This window comes from Epinephelus fuscoguttatus, linkage group LG2, assembly GCF_011397635.1.
Source record: "Epinephelus fuscoguttatus linkage group LG2, E.fuscoguttatus.final_Chr_v1".
Classification (NCBI taxonomy): domain Eukaryota; kingdom Metazoa; phylum Chordata; class Actinopteri; order Perciformes; family Serranidae; genus Epinephelus; species Epinephelus fuscoguttatus.
Genome location: NC_064753.1, coordinates 7,532,215 through 7,554,111, shown reverse-complemented (window position 1 = coordinate 7,554,111; position 21,897 = coordinate 7,532,215). Strand labels below are relative to the sequence as shown.

Below are 21,897 nucleotides of genomic sequence, written 5' to 3'. Positions count from 1 at the left end.
CAGCAGCTGGATATTGCACCCACGGTCAATAGTATTAGTAGGTGTATAGGCAAACAAACAAACAACAACCACAACGACCATTATTCATTGTATTATTACATTTGTGGGAAGTTATTACAATAAAGATTTTCACTTCCCCACAAACGTAATAAATCCCTGCAAACGTAATAGTTATTAGGCTACATTTGTGGGAAATCGTGTGTTACGTTTGTAGTAGGCAGCGGCTATTATGTTTGTGGAAAATTTATTACGTTTGTGGGTTTATTACATTAAATGCTGCAAATTTTTATTACGTTTTTGGTTTATTACGTTTGTGGACAGTTATTACATTGGCGGGCATTACAAGGCACTCACTTTTTTCTTTTTTCTTGGTAAGAATATCAGTTCTACTTGGGAAAAAATAAGATGTCCAGGGTTCCCATGGTCATGGAAAACCTGGAAAAGTCATGAAGTTTTAAAATGTCATTTCCAGGCCTGAAAAAGTCTTGAAATGAAGTAAAATCATCAAAAGTTTTTGAAAAGTCATGGAATTTAATTTTGTTGTCTGAAGGCTATCTTACATTTAGTGATGACCTCGTGAAGCCTCATGAAGCATTTTCTTTATTTTCTGAGCCCACTAGATGGCACTCTTGGTTTCAAGAGAGAGGCTCAAAGGATGGCAGTTCAGAGTGTTTTAAACCTTTTGTTGAACAGAAAGCGCCATCTCTCCAAAGTCTGTCCTCTGAGTGCCTCCACTTCTTGCACTTCCTTCAGAAGATACATGGTGTGCTGAGACATCTCTTTCACAAGGATGCTCTGCTCCTCCTCCAAGGATTTCAGCAGCATTGACTGGTCAAAGACAGACCTCTTCAACCTGAGGGTGTTGCCTTTAGGTTAAGGAAAGGAATGGAGTAGTGGACAAGAAATATTTATTATTATATTATACATATATTATTATAACTGAATGATGTTTATTTCTGAGACACAGATCTATGTAGGAATGGCATTGGTTTTCTTGAATGTAAACAATTAAAAAAATATATCATTACAAAGTGACAATCTTATTTGGATGGAAAGCTTGTTAAATTGTGATGGTAAAGTGTCTCATTTGTGATTACTACAGCATGGTATTAATATCACCATAACTTTTTTGCCCCATGATGATGGTGATGATGGTTCTGATGGTGATGAGGGATGGTTCGCCCATGGCGTAAAACTAGCCAGGACCACCTCTGATGGTGTTGCAATACAACACCACCTCTGATGGTGTTGTATTGCAAGACCTTTTCACGAAGCTTCTTCTTCAGCTCTGTCATTTCCTTTCTCTTTCTTTGTCTTGCCTGGTTGCTATCTGCAAAGTTTAATGAAAATAAAAATGTGTGATGGCATTTTTGTGGTTTTTGACGTGTAATTTAACTTGTTTTGACAACAAACCGTGCTGATGATACAGATCTTGCTTCTTGTGCAAAAGGGTTACAGTGATGCTCTCAGTATCAGCCCCGAGGTCTTCAGTACACCCTGGAGCGTAGACTCTCTCTAAATCGGTTAAACAAAACAATTGGAGAAGAGATACAATCAGTGACAGTCTCACTTTCAGACTATAGCAACCTTCTATAAAGGTACAGTCATTAACAGATGTATATACGAAAAGACATCAAAGTACTGTACATGTTTTACCTGTGACTGCCCAGTGGCTGACATCACACACCCACTGCTGTATGGTCTCCTGATCAAGGTTGTGCTCCTTTTGGATGTTGCTAAGGTTAGTAGCTTCCACCTTTGCCCTTTCTGTGACCTTTTGAGGAGAAATAAAATAACAAAATGTCAGAACAAAAGCTCCATGCAACACCATAATGCAAGACCTTCATCAGAACAGGTGAAACATTTAATGACACCATCTGTATAGACACCCAAGTGGAGGTCTGAATAAGTGAAAAAATGTCTATATAGCTTTGAGGTTACAAGCTTTTAAAACTGCAGGCATTTGTCACAAATATGTAGTGTCACATGAGAAGACAACTTTAATTTGCCCTTACTTTGACATATCTGTGGGTCAACACTTGGTGAAGGTTGTCCCTCTTCTGTTCCAACCCATGGCTTGTTGTGTCAGCATGTTCACTCTTCCTAATTAATACAAAAATGCATCCACAAGCCAGTTAGAATTCAAATAAAAAAAACTATACTAAGTGAGAAACCCAATAGACATGACTAAGCCCAATTCAACAACCCAAAAATTTGTTTAACTGGTAATGCATTATCACAGTGTTTACTGTAAGTGTAATACCAACCTGCCTTTGTCATGTACTTTGTGACTAGAGCTGCCCTGAAGAGAAAGCTGTTCACCTACAGTACAGGCCAAAAGTTTGGACACACCTTCTCATTCAATGCGTTTTCTTTATTTTCATGATTATTTACATTGTACATTCTCACTGAAGGCATCAAAACTATGAATGAACACATGTGGAGTTACGTACTTAACAAAAAAAGGTGAAATAACTGAAAACATGTTTTATATTCTAGTTTCTTCAAAATAGCCACCCTTTGCTCTGATTACTGCTTTGCACACTCTTGGCATTCTCTCCATGAGCTTCAAGAGGTAGTCACCTGAAATGGTTTTCCAACAGTCTTGAAGGAGTTCCCAGAGGTGTTTAGCACTTGTTGGCCCCTTTGCCTTCACTCTGCGGTCCAGCTCACCCCAAACCATCTCGAATGGGTTCAGTTCCAGTGACTGTGGAGGCCAGGTCATCTGCCGCAGCACTCCATCACTCTCCTTCTTGGTCAAACAGCCCTTACACAGCCTGGAGGTGTGTTTGGGGTCATTGTCCTGTTGAAAAATAAATGATCGTCCAACTAAACACAGACCGGATGGGATGGCATGTCGCTGCAGGATGCTGTGGTAGCCATGCTGGTTCAGTGTGCCTTCAATTTTGAATAAATCCCCAACAGTGTCTCCAGCAAAACACCCCCACACCATCACACCTCCTCCTCCATGCTTCACAGTGGGAACCAGGCATGTGGAATCCATCCGTTCACCTTTTCTGCATCTCACAAAGACACGGCGGTTGGAACCAAAGATCTCAAATTTGGACTCATCAGACCAAAGCACAGATTTCCACTGGTCTAATGTCCATTCCTTGTGTTTCTTGGCCCAAACAAATCTCGTCTGCTTGTTGCCTCTCCTTAGCAGTGGTTTCCTAGCAGCTATTTGACCATGAAGGCCTGATTCGCGCAGTCTCCTCTTAACAGTTGTTCTAGAGATGGGTCTGCTGCTAGAACTCTGTGTGGCATTCATCTGGTCTCTGATCTGAGCTGCTGTTAACTTGCGATTTCTGAGGCTGGTGACTCGGATGAACTTATCCTCAGAAGCAGAGGTGACTCTTGGTCTTCCTTTCCTGGGTCGGTCCTCGTGTGCCAGTTTCGTTGTAGCGCTTGATGGTTTTTGCGACTCCACTTGGGGACACATTTAAAGTTTTTGCAATTTTCCGGACTGACTGACCTTCATTTCTTAAAGTAATGATGGCCACTTGTTTTTCTTTAGTTAGCTGATTGGTGCTTGCCATAATGTGAATTTTAACAGTTGTCCAATAGGGCTGTCGGCTGTGTATTAACCTGACTTCTGCACAACACAACTGATGGTCCCAACCCCATTGATAAAGCAAGAAATTCCACTATTAACCCTGATAAGGCACACCTGTGAAGTGGAAACCATTTCAGGTGACTACCTCTTGAAGCTCATGGAGAGAATGCCAAGAGTGTGCAAAGCAGTAATCAGAGCAAAGGGTGGCTATTTTGAAGAAACTAGAATATAAAACATGTTTTCAGTTATTTCACCTTTTTTTGTTAAGTACATAACTCCACATGTGTTCATTCATAGTTTTGATGCCTTCAGTGAGAATCTACAATGTAAATAATCATGAAAATAAAGAAAACGCATTGAATGAGAAGGTGTGTCCAAACTTTTGGCCTGTACTGTATATAGAAAAAATAATGTTTTGTCTCCATTACTTAACAATATTACCAACACATCATATATCTTACACTGGATGGTTTAAGAGAAAACACGTACACTGACTTAACCTAGGAATTTAGGACCCCTTCCTACAATATGCATGCATTTTGTGTTTCTGAAAATATGAATTGCCTATCTTTGATTTTAACTCAGACATAAATGATGTGCTTTATCCCTAACACTCACTTAAATGACAAATAAGTAATTTTAGTGTGCTGGTTTCTATTAAGACTCCTTGTATACATATGGTTACAGTAATGAGCACGTGTGTTTGCAGAATGAGGCAGAACGCATTGGATAACAATACCTGCTACATTCAATGCTGCACAAAGGCCTGGGCTCTCTAATTGTATAAACAGAGAGCAGATGGATCCCACTCTGAGATTGGTTTTCATTAAGCTTCTCATGGAGCAGAGCTGCACCAAGGTCAGATTTACCGCTCAGAAAATCCTGGCTGCAGATTACTTGATACTTGTGAACAAATTTGCATCAGTGATTCTCTTCTCAGAGGGCTGTTAAAGGTCAGATCCGGCTGTAAACGTGTTTATATATGCCAGGTCTCATATGGAGCCTCCTTGAGACAGGCTGCTGTTTCAGACAAAATTAAAGAACCAGATGGAGACTTCCTGTCTCGTTATAATTACAGTTACTCAGATGGATAACTGCATGGGCAAAGTGAGCACATGCTCAGGGACCTGGAGTGAAAGGGGGGCCCTGGCCTTAAGATTTCTTTTCATTGATTGGAAATAGAACTACTTACATGCAGGTAAATCTGTGTGGCCTACCCCCTCTGCCAGTGACACAAAACATACGTCATTTCTGTGCTTCCTCACCACCAGCGTCAGAAACCCACATTCATCGTGTGAGAGCAAATTACTGAACCACATCCTCAGTCTTAGTCATTTTCCCAAGTGGAGTCCTGATACTGCTAGGAATATTTCTGAGCATGCATATGGCTTAACTCTCTCTAAATGTTGGGAATCAACATCCTATTTGATTAAAATGAAAAATCCAGTAGTCATCTGCACATACACAACGACAAACCAAGATGCACAAACATATTGTTTATAGGCATGTCTGACGTGAAGAACATAGATAAATGCAGCCAGAAAACGTGAAAGAAGGTCTGATTCACCCGTTTTCCAAGAGGGGAAACCTCATTAATTTCACCCCTAATGTGGATACTAATGGCAAGAGCTTATAAACATGTTGGGTGCTCGTAACAGCAACATCATTAACACACCATGCAGTCTTAAGTACATTTATGAGTCACCCACTAAAGCTGTTACACGTCAGTGACAGCTACCTTGGTAACAGTAACTATAAAGAAACTGATTAAGTGAAGCAGTCACAGAGTTGTCCTTTCCATCAGTATGGATAGATGAGCATAGAAACAAAATGCACAGTTTGTACAAGGAATTGGCCAGCATTACCAATACAACAGAATATCGACTCACCATGTATAACAGTCCTTGATGTTGCCTGCAACTTGACATAACTCTACACATATGTGACAGTAAAAAATGACTGTGCAGTTATAATTGATAACACGCAAAAAAGGTTTGGACACTCAGCCTCCAGCCTGGTTCACAGAAAATGTTCCTAGCAAGTTAGCATGCTAGCTCACCAGCTAGGAGTTCACCAACTAGCCCTGCAAGTAGTCACTGTGTCACCAAGCTTCTAAAACTTAAAAAACCCAACAGCAATGTCTGTCCCGCCAACTGTATCACATTGCAGCAGGAGGCATGCATCTAGTCAAAGCAGAGTCCTACACCAAGTGTGGTACCCATGGTACCCCATTTATTTAATTTCATGGGTATGGGCACAGTTAAAACTGAACAAAATGCAGGTGAGAACCCATCTTAAAATTTTATGCATCTTACACGGTTGTGATGCTATCGTGATGACAAAATATGTCCACACACATATAAACACCTGGCAAAATACTAACAACTACTTTTGTGGTGGTTTCTGCCAAAATAGGTGTCTCTGGGATCTCATTTTGCCATGATCTCTCTCTCTCTCTTTCTCTCTCTCTCTCTTTCTTTCTTTCTCTCTCTCTCTCTCTCTCTCTCTCCCTCTCGCTCTCTTTCTCTTTCTCACACACACACACACACACACACACACACACACACACACACACACACACACACACCCTTGCAACTGGTTGGAAATAAACACTTCATGGCCACTTAAGAAGCAGTCACTGTTGTGTTTTTCTGTGGTGTGTATGTCAGGCCATGTGATATGTCAGTTCTGATGTTAATCGTGACCTAAGGTATGGACCTTCCTCCTGCTGAAAGAAATGGCTGCCCCCTCTCTCCACGCACCCTCCCCTCCACTGCAGCTTCATAAACACCACAGCAGCTCTGTGTGACAGTACAGCTGGAGACATACACTGGAGCTGATCTCAAAGTCTTCTGCTGCTGAAAGAGGCTGTCTTCCTGTCAGAGAACTAACTGTCATCTAGTTTGGAGCTTAGCTGTAGCTTGTGTAGAACAAACAACTTTACCGAGAAATAGTAACATTTCTACCACTGATCTGGAGTCAGGCATGTATGCCAAGAGGTCTGAAGAACAGGGGCCACGCAGAGGAAGGTCTTTTGACTCTGTAAATCATGCTTATGAGGAGAAGCAGCTCAACAAAGAAGTAAGTAGCACTAATGATGCTTGTGTTCTGTGTCTTTTCTTATTTGAAAAGCTCCAACAGTAAGAAGAACAAGCTTTTAGTAGGGGTTTTAAGTCGGTGGTACTTTGAGGTAACCTCTTAATTGTCTAGTTGTTTGACCATCAGAGCTGATATGGCTCTGTGGGGCCCACCACAGCTGTCAAATTATTCCTGAGCCTCAACAGCAATGTCTCTTTCCAGAAATCATCGTTACTAACAATAATCAACAGATCTTGTTGTGAGCAAGATCATGTAGGGACTATTTTCTTTCTAGCGGACTACACCCACCAACTGTATCACAGCATAGAAGGAAGCATGCATCTACTCATGGACAACAGGCTCTTGACAGCATAGAGTCTAATTGTTAATGGTGTCCTCTTCTGCTGAGCTTGATTTTTTTTTTTGTTTTTTGGCACTTTGAGCTCCACAAGCCGAGTGCCATAGTTTAATTACATTGAAAAAAGACAGACATCTCTATGAGCAGTATCTCCAGCTCTCTGCAATTTACACCAAAACAATATAAATAGCACTACAGGTTAGGGTTCAAATATATATTTTTGATTTTGGGGCGAACTGTCCCATGAAGTCTCAGTGCATTAAATACTCTAAGCTAGCACACAGTTATGTAGCATATGTGTTTTTATTTTAGGCTGCAGTAAAATCACTGGTGCATACAGTATGCATATTTTTTAAAGGTTATATTTATTTTATTTATTGAGACCCAGGACAACAGGAGCATCTCCTCTGGAAGGTCCACCAGCTCTGAGAAAGGCACTGTAACTATCATATTCTCACTGAGAAATGAAGTTGGTGGTCTAGTCAAGGCACTTAGGCTTTTCCAGGTGGGTGTTATTTAAAATTTTTGAAAGCATGCTCTGTCATCTTTAACCTGAAATGGCTGAATCTGTTTTGTTGAAGTGATCTTCCCTGAAGGACTTTGATCATGTTTGGAAGCTTTCCCACATATTTTGTTTATCTTATGTTATGTGCAGGAAAAACATGTCAACCTTGTTCATATTGAGTCCCGCAAGTCCAAACGAAGGAATTCAGACTTTGAGATCTTTGTGGATTGTGACAGTGACCATGAACAGCTCAAGGAGCTGACTCAGCTGCTAAGGAAGCATGCTGATATTATTGAGATTACTCCATTTGAAAACTCCACTCTGTCTGATGATGGTAGGTCATAGTTTACTTTTGACTACAGTACACTGATTTATAATAAGAGAATACATCTATTCATGCTTCAAAACATATAAAGCAATAAACAATGTAAGACCTGCAAGCAAACACCAACATCAGTAGTGTACATGGTTCAAGTCTAATCCACAGGGCTATTTTGTAACAGTTAAATCATGATTACACACAAAGGCAGAAACTGTGTGACTAAATTCAGTCATGAGATACAGGCAGATTTCTATCTGAACTGAACCTAAATTGTATTTCAGATATTGCTGGTGTGCCCTGGTTCCCTAAGAAGATCTCTGATTTGGATCTGTGTGCAAACAGGGTTTTGATGTATGGCTCTGAATTAGATGCAGATCATCCGGTATGTAGGATGGACAAAGCTGTCATAGAGTCTGATACTTAATTTACTTTTGTAAGGGAATTGTACAACAGTAAACTGTGATTGTGCTTCTTTTATTTCTTTTTTGCAGGGATTTAAAGACAACACGTATCGTAAAAGAAGAAAGTATTTTGCTGATTTGGCTATGAGCTACAAGCTGTAAGTTCAAATGTTTCTTTGACTGTGATGTGAATTGTTTCATTTTGCTTTGATGTATAAAATTGATTGAAGTTATATTACAAAATTTAACAATGAACTCCCTGAGATGCGCCATCTCATCTTGGATGGGATCACGGACAATAGCAGTAAATAAAGGCAAAAAAAGGTAAAATATCAAAAACACACTAAAGCAAACAGGGCTCTCCCAGAACCCCAAACCATGTCTACTATATCTCTATTATGTGCATCATCTGCACAAAACTGACAATAAGTATAATAAATGAGCAAGTGGCAGAACAATTAAAAGTATTGCAGTAGCACAGAGAAATGTAACCTATAAACAATGAATGGTTGAGAAAAAAAGGATGATAAAGCATAAAGATTTAAGATTTGGGTAAATAAGCAAATGAGTCCTAAAGTCAGGATAATGAGTAGTGTTTTTTTGTGATTTTTGAATGTATTTGAAAGCCTGATGGTGCTTTTCAGTTAGAGGCTTGTCCCCCAATTTCTTTATGAATCACACACAACAAAGAAACAGACTTGAGAGTGTCTGCGTATGATAAGCAAAATGGAATATTAATTTTTTTTAACTAACTTTTTAACTTTGACATAAATGCATTTAAAAACAAAAAGCAAATCATGAAAACTTTTATTTAAAATTTTAAATATATTTATATATTATATGTGTGTGGCACAAGTTGATAATTCCTCCTGAGTCGCATAGACTCAGTGGCCTCTCTGGTTCCAGTAAACACGGTGTTACTGAAATGTTATTCATTGTCCATTTTTGGATGAGAGTGCCAGTGCACATTTTATCAACCAGGTCTACCACTGTCTGACATTTCTGGAAGTTGGGAATTGGCTCCCATCCAACATTGAATCAGTATTTAAGGAGAAGGTACGTAGCCTTAGCTTGCTATGGGGACCAGAGTCCGAAGCTGCGGCTGAAGTGGACTAAGTGTTATTGCAGTTCCAACAACTCCAACAGAGTGATACATCTTAGCTCTAGCTCATCATGTGACGTCATTTTCCAGATCTGCATTCAGCCAGTTAAACTTCAAGTAATGTTATATAGTTTGTTCTTGTCATTTTGAATCAGTATCTTCTGTGTTTGGATCAAAAAGTTTGTGAAAAAGTTGTGCCACACACATTTGTTACAGTTTATTGCGATGAAGAAGATGCAGAGAAAGAGGATGATGATAGCAGAGAATCAGACAGATTAAATATGTGATTAAGAGTAGATAGATGCTACTACTCTGGACAGAGAGACATTGACTGTTGCTTGCCTGATATCAGGAAGAATTATCAACTTATTACACTCCTTTTCCACTTGCAGTCCTACATTGCCTCCACTCTGGCTCCCCTACAAAACTCCCTACACACTGATGTGTAGCCATGCCAACAAACTAGTTTTGCTGGGTTTTGAGAGTGAAGCTGAGCAAAGTAAAACAAGAAACAATACAAGGATGTTGGCACAGCTTGACAACACTTGACAACAGACTGACAATGGTGTTAGTCCTGCCAGTGGTCCTGACTGGCTAATCGCCCATCCTCCTGCTTTGCTCACTGGATTGATTGCTTTTTTAACTGAGAAATAGTTGTTTCATGTCATGATGCCAGACGAATCAGTCTCAGTGGAGTGGGCAGAATTTTTGGAATTGGAATTAATATCTATGACAGTTTTCACACTTGGGAGTGATGAAATGGTAGAAATATATTGAGGCGCATGCACGGCACTGAACGCATGGGGCATGAGTAGCTCCAGGAAAAGCTGCGCCTAGACAGCATAAAATAAAGAACCAAAGAATGAAGCTTCATGTAAGAGCGAAGATCAACTTGAGTCAAGTCCAATTTTACAACTGTAAAAGATTTGAGAGATCCGATGCGGCGGTTAAGTGCAAATAATCAGATCAATTATGCCTCCAAAGGCCGCTGCAGCCAGCAGAGAGAACAAAGAACATGGAGACACAAAGGACACCAATGAACAGTTGTATGATATTCAACAAAACATTGAGAAAATACTGAAAATGCTGGTATCAGGTGAACGTAAACTGAAATCTGTTGAAAATCTTGAAAACTTTGTTGATTCTCAAGAAAATAGAATGGGAAGAAGTAGCATATGAATCCTCAATTTACCAGAAGAGGAGGGTGACAATTTAATGCACTACCTGGTCAACTTCATTTTTGGAGGAATTAGGAGTGACAATCATTTCAGCAGATTTGGAATGGTACTACAGAATTAGTGTCAAGCAGAGAAAAGCCAAATACCCACGCATGATTACCATGAAGTTCTGGAATGACCAGACCAAAGTCAACAATCTGAAGGCACGACAAAGACCAGAGGATTAGTTTTGTTCAGGAGAAAAGAACTAAACTTTTAGCTTCTGTAATAATCAAGGAAAGTATGCTGCTCCTCGTGTGTAAATGCTCGCAGTGTTTCTCTGAATGAGTCGGACAGCAGCTTCATGTTCACATTTTACAGAATGTCATCGAAATTTTCCTCATTAATGGTGTATCATTTCACCCACCTGCAACCCACCCATGCGTCCCTATGTGTGTGACAAGCAGAGTGTAAGTCGTTGTGAACCCGCTTATGTAAGTGTTTTATTGTCGGAATAATGCGCCCTGACGGTAAGCCAGGTTTTTCCTGGTCAGTGATGCAATTGCTTTCTGCTGCCTCAAAATAGCTAAACACCAATGATGCACCTCACCACACCTCACTTGAAAACCTACATGTCCATGGGCATATGGATGGGCGCAACTGCATTCACTATTTACACAATGTTAGTGCTTGCTAAGCGACAACTGCATCTGTCTGAAACTAGCAATGACAGATGCACTGTGCTGTGCTCTGCTTTAGTTTGGGTGTAAGATAGGGCCCAAAGACACAGTATTAATTTACGACATTACTACAATGTTTTACCCATGTTTTTATTTGATCTCTCAAAGTCATATTTTATATCGACATCAATAAGCTCACTAACTTCTTCTGTGTCTCAGTGGTGATCCTATTGTTCGTATAGACTTCACACCAGAGGAGGTGCGTACTTGGGGAGTGGTGTTCAGGGAGCTCAACAAGTTGTACCCCAGCCATGCCTGCAAGGAGTATCTGAAGAACCTCCCTCTGTTGACCAAATACTGTAACTACAGTGAAGACAACATTCCACAGCTGGAGGACGTTTCACACTTCCTCAAGGGTACCTGTTCAAATCTAATCAACTTTTGATAATTCTGAGTGTCTCAACAAACAATACAATACATTTAGCAATTGCCATGGATGAGTGCGCAAAAAGTAACACCACCTAAATTAAGAAATCCGATACAATGATATTTTTTATATAGTGTTTTTTTATATTATTTCCATGGCCAAGCAAAGTTCAGTCAATATTTGTGAACATAAACTACTCTGTCTTAAAGACTGATACCAGAGAAGTAAGTCTCAAACTTATGATGTCAGCTAGTATAAAGTCTAGAGCTGCTCCATAGACAATGCATGGGAGCCTGATTTTGTCGACCCATGGTTTGTTTTCTTTTTTTAATACCCAAATGGGCTCTATTCCATGTATGTGTGTGTGAATAAAGAACGTTCAGGCTTCATCATTCGGCCAGTAGCAGGGTACCTCTCCCCCAGAGATTTTCTGGCAGGCCTGGCCTTCAGAGTATTCCACTGCACTCAGTATGTCCGCCACAGCTCCGAGCCTTTGTATACACCTGAACCGTGAGTATATACGTACAAACACACAAGACATTGATATTTTTTAATTATGAATTTTTCAGTGAAGCAATATCTGCACTTACCCTCTCAATTTGTGTTTGATGCAGAGACACATGCCATGAACTGCTGGGTCATGTTCCTCTGCTGGCTGAGCCCAGCTTTGCCCAGTTCTCTCAAGAAATTGGTTTAGCATCACTGGGAGCGTCAGATGATGCTGTACAGAAACTGGCCACAGTGAGAAAATACACACACACACACACACACACACACACACACACACACACACACACACACACACACACTATGGCTCATTCTTACTTATAATCTCTTCCAGTTTCCAGAAAAAATATTTGTCACTATTTTGGTCACGTTCACCATTGCACAAAATGCTATCCCATAATGACACTCACTGTGGACTCACAAGCCCAAAACTCTGTTTCTTCCATCTACATGTCAACACTGATAATGGAGTTTCTGAAATCTTCACCCTGGATGAAATTTTACAAAAAGTCAGTTTTCTGTGACCTCAAACGTAGTTTGCAAGTGGACAAAAGGCAAAATGTATAGAAAAACATACATTTTTCAAATACAAATGAAAGTGTGTACTAAGCTTAAAACTAAAGAGACAGATATCTTTTTTTGTCACTGACACACGATTAAAACAGCATAAAGTGCAGTTCAGACCAAAGATCGGCAACAAGATGAAACTGTTTTAGAATGATGCAGAGAAAAGTTGCGCAGTGTGAACTGGCTGGTCTGAGTTCAACCAAAGCCAGCTGATGGTGTCACCTGTTTCAACAGCCTATCAGCTTGTAGATACATCTGCTGGTCAAGTCAAAATGACCGCAGACGGCATGTTCGCTTGCTGTAGCAGGTGCTCTGTCCCCGCCGAGCCCTCTGACGGCGTGCTGGTATTGAAAGGTGGGTCGCTGCTGCTGCTCGCTGTATGTGCTTCTCTGATCATCATCAATAAGCAGCATCATCTGACGCTTATTTTATGTTTTTACTGTTTCATCACTATTTCAAATGCAGATGTGGCCAGTATCTCACTATCACTATCCTCAGTCATATTTTAAGAAGCTACAAATTACTGTATATTCAGCCATGAAATGAGTCTCAAAAGCTGCAAATCAGAACTGAAGTAGAGAGTTGTTGCTCAAAGATGATACACTGTGTCATCTAGTTGCATTGGTGTGAACCGGCAGATTTTTGGAACATTGCAGAATGGCATATTGCAAGTAGCTGCCTTTTTCAACTTGTCTTGCCTCGAATCTTTGGTTTGAATTGGGCTCAGTATCGTTTGGCTGCTAAAGAGCACCCATTTTATTGAAACCAGCTGTCGTGTTTACAATTTGGCAAATTCAGCACACCTATTATAAGATGCAACACCGAGTGTCATATTGGTTAACAGCTCACTTTTGATCGACAACACAGATTGCATGTCAAAGTTCACCAGAGTAGAAGTTCATTTGTGTGGATTCACTTCAGCCCAGTCACCAGAATAAAATGTTGGCTTTGTATGTTTCTGTAAACCATATCAACATTCCTAAAGAGATGTAGTTCAGATAACTTGTATATTGGCTGACCATCTCAGTAGGAGGAGGAGGGTACTGTGGATGGCTTGAGACCGAAGGGGCGAGACGGTTGCCGAGCAGGCTGTCAAGCAGCAGACCACTGTTTGACACCAGTGACATTTCCAGCCATGTGTGTAGTGACAGAACTCGGTATTTTAAGCCAAAACATGTTTTCCTAATCAAGTTGACTTTGTGCCTGAACCTAACAATATGTTAACCATCGCATTATCACAGCATAATATTAAAAACTGAAACATAAAGAAATGTGAACTTTTCACATATACATATGAAATGTACAAATTGAATGTATCCGTGGTTTGCAGAAACATACAATGCCAACATTTATTCTGCCACTTGGATTGTTTACTTTGACACCACAACTAAATCTACTGATAACTTCAATCCATTGAATTTTAAATGTTGATGTGACCAGACCTTAAGGTCTTGACAGCATTAGCAATGGAAAGTGCTTTGCATTTATGATTATTTGTGATAGCATAGCAGGTGGAATCCATAAGCCTGCCTTAAAACAATAGAATAAAAGAATAGTGAATAGAATTTAAAGTTTATTTAAAGTTACATCTATTATGTACATTCTCATGTTGTGTGTCAATAGGATGGTGTCAAAGTTACAACCTGTTTTGTTCTAGTGTTATTTCTTCACAGTGGAGTTTGGTCTGTGTAAGCAGGATGGTAGGCTGAGGGCTTATGGAGCTGGACTCCTCTCCTCCATCAGTGAACTCAAGGTAACACATGACCTGCTATCTAGCTTTATACAGAACACTTTCAACTTTCACTCCAGTGTAAACCCCACTGTTTGTACTATATGAGTAACTGCTTATGGATCCTTTTTGGGTTTGCTTACACCACACTTTTTATATGCTTAAAAACAATAAAGATTACAACAAAGATGGTGAAAATGTGGCCATTTATGAAGGACTTGAGATTTTGGGTCATAACCTCAGCTCATCAACGGCAGTAGGTTTTAAGAGGAAATCCATAGCTAGCTTTTAAAACTCTTTATCGTTTAACAGATTTTTTTACTGGATAGACAACTCTACATTTTCTTCTTTTCTGTGTTAGTGTAACAATTAGAGCATTCCAACTCTTTCTCATCCCCAGGGCATCAAATATGACAGCTTGGTCAGTGGCCCCCAGAGTCCAATACTGACCCACAAGACACCCTTTAGTGTCTGAGACAAACTAAGCTTTGAACTAACTCCAGTGTAAACCCATCTGCAGCAACATTTGACACTCAGAGCAACTGACATTGTATAAAGAGCAAGAAAGTCTGCACACTGTGGGGTGGAAGGGTGCTAGATGGGTCAAACAATCACAGGACTTTTACCCAAGAGACCACTGACCACTGACACAAACTGTGTCCTGTGTGAAACCAAAAGTCAACTTTGAGTTTTATTACCAATATATCTCAATCAACGTCACATGACAAAAGTGATCATATCACATATGTCACATGACATAAACTTACCCACATAAGTTAGGTAACAAACATACTTTTTTAAAAACAAAACCATGGTCTTTTTTTTTTTTTTTTTTTTTTTTTTTAATTCTAACCAAATAGCTTGTTACCTTAAGAAGCTTTGGTGCAGAAACTTACATTTCCTGTAAATAGGAAAGTTTATTTTAAAAGACATTGTGCTTGCAACAAGCAGAATTAACCCAAGAACTGACATACCCAAAACCGATGCTAGAGGGGTACCGATGGAGTCATTTAAAGGGTAGGACTACTGACCAAGCAGCCTCATATTTGATGAGTTGGGAGTGAGAACGTGATGAGCTGGACCGACCAGGTTAAAAAGAGCATTCTCTTAACAACATGTCTCCTTCTTCTGTTAGCATGCTTTGTCTGGCAAGGCCCACATCCTTCCATTTGACCCCATGGTGACCTGTAATCAGGAGTGCTTAATAACTACGTTCCAAGATGTTTACTTTGTTTCCGACAGTTTTGAGGAAGCCAAGAACAAAATGAGGTCAGTAGAATTCTGCTCTGTAAATGCAGGTCTTCCTTAATAATTTAGCTATAATCCATTCTCTAATCAGCTGACATAGCCCAGCACTGTATCATGTGACCAGAGTTTCATCATTTACTTTCCTTTGTAGAATTGAATAAGATGTGTCGATCCATACAATATTTTGCTAGAAGCGGGTGGTGATCATCTTATCTAAGCATAAAGCCTAGAAGCAAGTAGAAACAGTTTGTCTGCTCCCTCCAAAACTTTAGGACATCACTGCACCCAGCTGTTGGTCGCCAAAAACTGTTGCAACACTTTTTTACATGAATGTTTTTAACTGATAAATAAGTAAGCTTTAGAAGTGTTTGTACAATTATGCAATTACAATCTGAAGTTTGGGCAGGGCAGGCCAGGCTAGTTGTTTCCCCCTGGTTTCACTCTTTATGCTAAGCTAGGCTAATAACCTCCTGGCTTTAGCTTCATACTTAGCACACAGGCATGAGAGTGGTATGAATCTTCTCATGTCACTCTTTCAGAAGAAAGGCGAATAAGCTCTAGGTCAGATTATTTCTTCACTAACAGCATCTACTGTATCACAGCAAAAGTTGTCAAAATACGTTTTAGCAGTTAGCATAGCTGCACATCTGGACCTTAGCTTGGCTGTCATCATAGTGTTTCCAATTTTTCACAGTGTGGTTGCTTAGGTTAATATATTTGATTAAACTTTTAAGAATTTCAAAGGGCTTCCTTTTTTAGGAATTTACACTTAGTTATGGATCCTGGAATTGTATTTCCCTTTTTTCATTTGAGGTTTTTTTTAAATTTCTACAATTTAAACTTTGGTTGAATAATTCGGTAGCTACAATGTTAGAGTGATGTGAAAGGTTGAACTGGGCTATCAGTACAAATGACTTTGCTGTGTCTGCAGGGAGTTTGCTAAGACCATTTGGCGTCCATTCACAGTCCACTACGACCCCTACACCCAGAGTGTGGATGTCCTGAAGGACACCAGCAGCATCAACAGCATGGTGAAAGACATCCGGCATGAGCTGGACATTGTAGAAGATGCCCTGAATCGACTCAACAAACACCTGAGAGTCTGAGAGTTGGTTGTTATGAGAGGAGGTTAGCTTGAGTTGATAAGGTTTGGCAGGGGATCAGTGGGTTGGATGGCCTGAGTATAAATGGCTGGGAATGTGTGAGGTTGGATGGGGATCGGGTTGGATTGGTGAGAATAGGTTTCAAGCAAACTAGGATACTGACTTGAATCCAAGATGGTGGTAAGGCTTTAGTGAATAGATACACTTAACATGACATGGCGCTTTGGCCAACCAGGGCAGAGATTCGCATCTCTGTACAACAGGGCTATCCACTTGAAGGTGTGTCTTTACCTGATGACGTGTTGTGCTTGTAAACTAACAGGTTTCTCAGTGTGCCCTCCTGATGTTGTTGTGGTCGACAATTTTCTTTTACTGTATCAGAGTTTTTGTCTCAAAGAATTGACTTCAAAATATTGTTACTTGTCTATAAATCACTTCATGGTGTAGGGCCTATTTGTTTCTACACTATGAACTCTCTAGACACCTAAGGTCATCAGGAACCAGTCTGCTAAGTGTTCCTTGAATTAAAACAAAGATTCATTCACTTATAATGCTGCACATAGCTGAAATAAACTTGTGGATGATGTTAGCTGTGCCTCAGCTCTGGATACTTTTAAAAACAGGCCATAGACTTTTTTGTTTTGCTTTTAGTCGCTGTTAATAATTGCACTCATGCATTTTATACTGCTTAATGTTTTTTTATTTTCTATATTCTGTTCTTTTATCCACTTTTATGTAAAGCACTCTGAATTGCCTCTGGGTATGAAATGTGCTGTATAAGTAAACTTACCTTGTCAAACCAAAAGCAGATTTAGAGCTGCGATGATCCCAGCCGCTGCTGCTGGCATTAAAAGTGTTCATCATAACAATATGAACTTGGTAGCATTGTTGTAGTCTATATGCCTTGGCAGTGACTGCTATGTCTGTGTCATGCTTCAGGATCTTACTGACTTTTTTTGTCTGACACATGGCCAGAGACTAGTTTATGTTGGGCTGCAGTAAAAGCTTAGAAATGTGAGAGTGCATAATCATGTGATTCGTTTCTCTTGTCATATATATGGCCATTACAATGTAAGAAATGTGGAGTAATAATGTCTTGTAATAACGGAAAAATAATGTAATCTATGTTAGTTTATGTGGTAGATTTTAAATTAATATATAATAGAGTAAAAAAAAAAAAACTTTTTTAAAACCCATTCAGAACCCAATTATGTTTCAAACACAGACACAAAAAAAATGAAACGATAGTGGATTTCTTCTTCTGTGAATGCAAAAAAATGTTTGATTACGATACTTAATTATGTGGTTTTTTTTGCATCTATTCTAATGGAGAAAGAATCAACACAGAAATCACCCAACAGGAAACAGACAATAACAGGACATTAAATGGTCTAAACAGAACTTTTTTCAACAAAAAACAAAATAATTTTTTATTTTTCATGAATGGTTAACTCAATGAATAAAATGATACTTTAAGACACACTGCATATACATATATTGCATTGTATTTGTCATATCAACTCAAAATATCCTTAATTTCTGAAGTATCTTGATAAAACAGTATGTTGAAAACCCCCTGAGATTAATATTCTGTGGACATAATCAATAAAATGCATTATAAGCTGATTATATCATTAGAAAATCAAATCAGAACAGTATTTCTCTATATAAACAGTATTTCTTCTGTTCATTTTCTGGTAATATTCAGATCCCTCGTCCATTCCAGTGGATGAATATCTTTGAAAAAAATCCTGAGAAATCCTGTTAATCTTTCATATGATATTTTGACATGTTTCATTAATATAACATTTCATGTTTACTTTAAACATAGTTTAAATGCAAATTCTGTACTTTAATAATATGATTTTTGGACTGAAACTTGTGCTTCTACCTTGCCTCATGGTCGGCAACGATTGTTAAAAAAGAGGGTGTGGCTCTTCTGCAGTCCACTTTAGATGATGTGGAGCATTGTTGTAGAAATCCCATCAAATAAGTTTGTGCATTTAGTTGGAGTCAGAGAACAGTAATTATAGATCTAGACATGCTATAAAAATCCTATAAATGGATGCGGGATCTGACAAGGTTAAATAAAAAAATCACATCAAAATCCTAACCTTGTTTTCACAGCGTAAATGCTACCAGCTCACACTGTAAAGATGGATCCTGGTATTTTCTGGTGACTGCTTCTTATTTGTTTGTTCCCTTCCTCTGTTGATAGAGCACTATGAGGTTATATTGACACCAATGGATTACAATACCTTTGTTAAATGGATATGGAACAGGCTTTAAATGGTGAGTACCAGTCCAATAAAAATACAGCTACACGAGGTGTCCAATCATATTGTTTTGACATACATGCATGAAACAACTTTTTTAAAGCTCAAGTGGAGAGAAACAGACCAAAGTTGTTGAACTGTATTAAAACTGATGACCTTGCAGTCACAGGGTCTGAGAGCAAGAGCAGATTACAAGCCTTTAAAAATCTCTGATTCACTGTGCAGTTATCTCACACTACAAGGCATTTTGTGTCCCAGACTGTTGAGTAGTTTATGTTCCATCACTTCAGCCACAACAATTACTACTTAGCAGTGTTGGGGAAGTTACTTTTAAAAAGTAGTGTTTGCTCGTTACTCGTTACTTCTTAAAAAAAGTAATCCCTTACTTTACTTAGTTACCCTCTGTGAAAAGTAACTTTTTACGTTACTTGTTACTTTTATGTTACTTTTATGGTGCTTGACTTTGGGTAGAACCCCATCTCATTTCCTAATTGTGAAAAAAATCGAGTTTCCCACTGGTATTTACCACTTTGGTGATAAAATAAAGATTAAAGAGTGAGAGTTAATTTGTGTTAACTAGGCTACATGAATTTGTTACATGACAGATTACTACTACTAATTGCCTATTTGCCAGACCTGCTGCATCACTGAATGAGGAATATTAATATTCACAGACACTATCTTTGAACAAATAGTGTCATATTCATGAATAAATCAATTTTTTTAAATCAATCAAATTTTCTGTTCTGTTATTACGTGTGTAACTGTGAGACTGTGTTTGTGTAACAGACTCATACTTTGCAGTAAGCTACAGACCTGCACGAATAAATTAATTCATTTTCTCTTCTGGTATGGTATGGTAGGTACTTTATTAACCCCTCGGGGGGAAATTTCAACGTCACAGCAGCAATTTAAAATACACAAAATAGGAGCTGCTGCAACAGGCTGCCGTTCACACAGCGCCAGGAAGGTAGGCAGGTTATTATTGTTCTGTTTTCTATTAACACAATGCTGCATTTTATTGATGTTTTGGCGGTTGTTTTGATTTCGTTTGAGGTTCCGGGGTCGTATGTTGCCCATGTCTGAGGTCTGACTAGCAAGGTTAACGTTACATTAAACAACACTTACCCAGCCATACAAGTGCAGTTCGCTGTCAGTATATAGTTGGTCGTCTTGTTCAGAATCGCCCAGGTCTTGTACATTAGTTAACGTTACTGTTTTATGTCCTTGTCGCTGGCTCGGCAGTACTTCGGTCCGTAGAGCACAAAAACCATCAGATAAATCCCGGTATTCAATATCTTGGACATGACCGCAAAGTACAACATTATACACATCAAGGGATTTACATGCCTTGAGTTTTTCATGTGTATAAACGCTGGGTTTCTCCACAAGATATAAAAAAATGTCCGGCCACTGTAGCTTAGGCCATTTCGTTGGGTCAGTGACCCACTGACCCGACATTAAGTACGGGTCAGGAAACCTCACTCCGTTGCTAATTGTTAGCTTATTACAATAAGCTAACCTGTCTTCGGTTGACAAACCGTTAAAATAATCCGAAGAGGCCTGTTTATCTTCCATTTTCCTCATACGATTCTTGATTTTGGCACTCCTGTCTGTACTGTTGACATGGCAACTGTTACAGTTCCTGCCTAGTGCGCAGCTGAGGCAGACAGGCAGTGTCACGGTCAAATCTGTCCCCGTGAAAAGTAACGTTGTGCCCAACTGACAAAGCAACTATGTTCCGTTACCATATTTTCAGTAGTAACGCGTTACACTACTTTTTACCCAATAAAAGTAGTTACGTTACTGTAACGCGTTACTTTGTAACACGTTACACACAACACTGCTACTTAGATTATTATTACTTAGATTACTTCACCAGAGAAATTGAGGAATGGATGAATTATCGGGATATTACCAGAAAATCACATGAGAGGTGTCACAATGTGGCCTCCTGTGGGACATTACAAAATAAGTAACAAACGCAAAATGCCAGCAAAAATTATTCAATATAAAGATCAACTGAGAGGTAAATTTTGATATGAAGTATTTTAGTCAGTGACAGCAGTAGTGTTCATGTGTAGGCTTTGTGTGTGTATAATAAAGTGTAAGCCATTGTTGTGAAATCAAAAGTGAAACCGCAAAAGGGGTTGAAGGGGCTGGCAGATGAGAGAGAAACATACTGTAAGCTGGGACATTTATATTCTTTGGAGCACCGAGAAAGATCTGGCTAGACATTACAGTCTGCTCCTCTGGCACCTTTAGGGAGATGTATTACGCTTATCCATATTTTCTTTCACATATATAATGTTACAATGTTGGATGTTCATACTGAATGTGGCCAAAGTTTCCAATAATCAGGAAAACATATAAAAGTAATTCCTGTGAGCCCAAACCTCCAGCTTCAGGCCGTTCCGAATACTCTGTTTCCAATGGGTTTTTTGTTGTTTTTTTTTACTACTTTAAAGACAAGCTGACTTCAGTTGTGACATATTTCTTTTTTTAAGATATTTTTTGGGCATTTTTAGCCTTCAATGGATAGGACAGCCAAGCGCGAAAGGGGGAGAGAGAGAGAGGGAGTGACATGCAGCAAAGGGCCACAGGGTGGAGTCGAAGCCGGGCCGCCGCGGCAACAGCCCTGCACACGGGGTGGCCGCTCCACCACCAAGCCACCAACGCCCCAGTTGTGACATATTTCTTCATATGGTTTGCTCCAGGCATGCTGCTGCAAGTGTTTACATCAACTTGTACCACGAAGCTACATGCTAATGTCAGGAAAACATAAATCTTGGTAGCTGATGTCAAGGCCCTAACACACCAAGTTGGTCAATGTTTGACTGTTGGTGAGCATCTGTCGTCCTAGTCTTTGTGGTGTGTTACG

General features: G+C 39.4%; 1 protein-coding gene across 4 annotated transcripts; it reads left to right on the top strand.

Annotated features, from left to right (window-relative positions):
- Nucleotides 1-5,603: 5,603 nt before the first annotated feature.
- On the top strand, nucleotides 5,604-16,760 carry LOC125880460 (tryptophan 5-hydroxylase 1-like). Of its 4 annotated transcripts, none has more exons than XM_049563001.1 (12): nucleotides 5,604-5,624; nucleotides 6,569-6,637; nucleotides 7,351-7,497; nucleotides 7,648-7,831; nucleotides 8,101-8,201; nucleotides 8,311-8,378; nucleotides 11,379-11,575; nucleotides 11,961-12,096; nucleotides 12,201-12,327; nucleotides 14,318-14,413; nucleotides 15,525-15,658; nucleotides 16,569-16,760. In XM_049563001.1, exons 1-12 carry the CDS (start codon nucleotides 5,604-5,606, stop codon nucleotides 16,741-16,743), a joined length of 1,455 nt encoding a protein of 484 aa, XP_049418958.1. In that variant the 3' UTR covers nucleotides 16,744-16,760. The 4 variants fall into 4 exon arrangements, with proteins under 4 accessions (XP_049418958.1, XP_049418948.1, XP_049418931.1 ...); XM_049562991.1 differs by lacking the exon at nucleotides 5,604-5,624 and adding an exon at nucleotides 7,305-7,324 and having other exon boundaries at nucleotides 6,542-6,641; nucleotides 7,375-7,497; XM_049562974.1 differs by lacking the exon at nucleotides 5,604-5,624 and having other exon boundaries at nucleotides 6,542-6,637.
- Nucleotides 16,761-21,897: the final 5,137 nt, after the last annotated feature.

What these genes read in the sequence shown, in the direction of transcription:
- LOC125880460 (XM_049562974.1), top strand. Translation starts at nt 6,542, where the DNA reads ATGTATGCCAAGAGGTCTGAAGAACAGGGGCCACGCAGAGGAAGGTCT. An exon ending in AGGCACTTAGGCTTTTCCAG is followed by an intron (nt 7,498 to 7,647) that starts GTGGGTGTTATT and finishes TGTTATGTGCAG; the next exon opens with GAAAAACATGTCAACCTTGT. An exon ending in AATTAGATGCAGATCATCCG is followed by an intron (nt 8,202 to 8,310) that starts GTATGTAGGATG and finishes TCTTTTTTGCAG; the next exon opens with GGATTTAAAGACAACACGTA.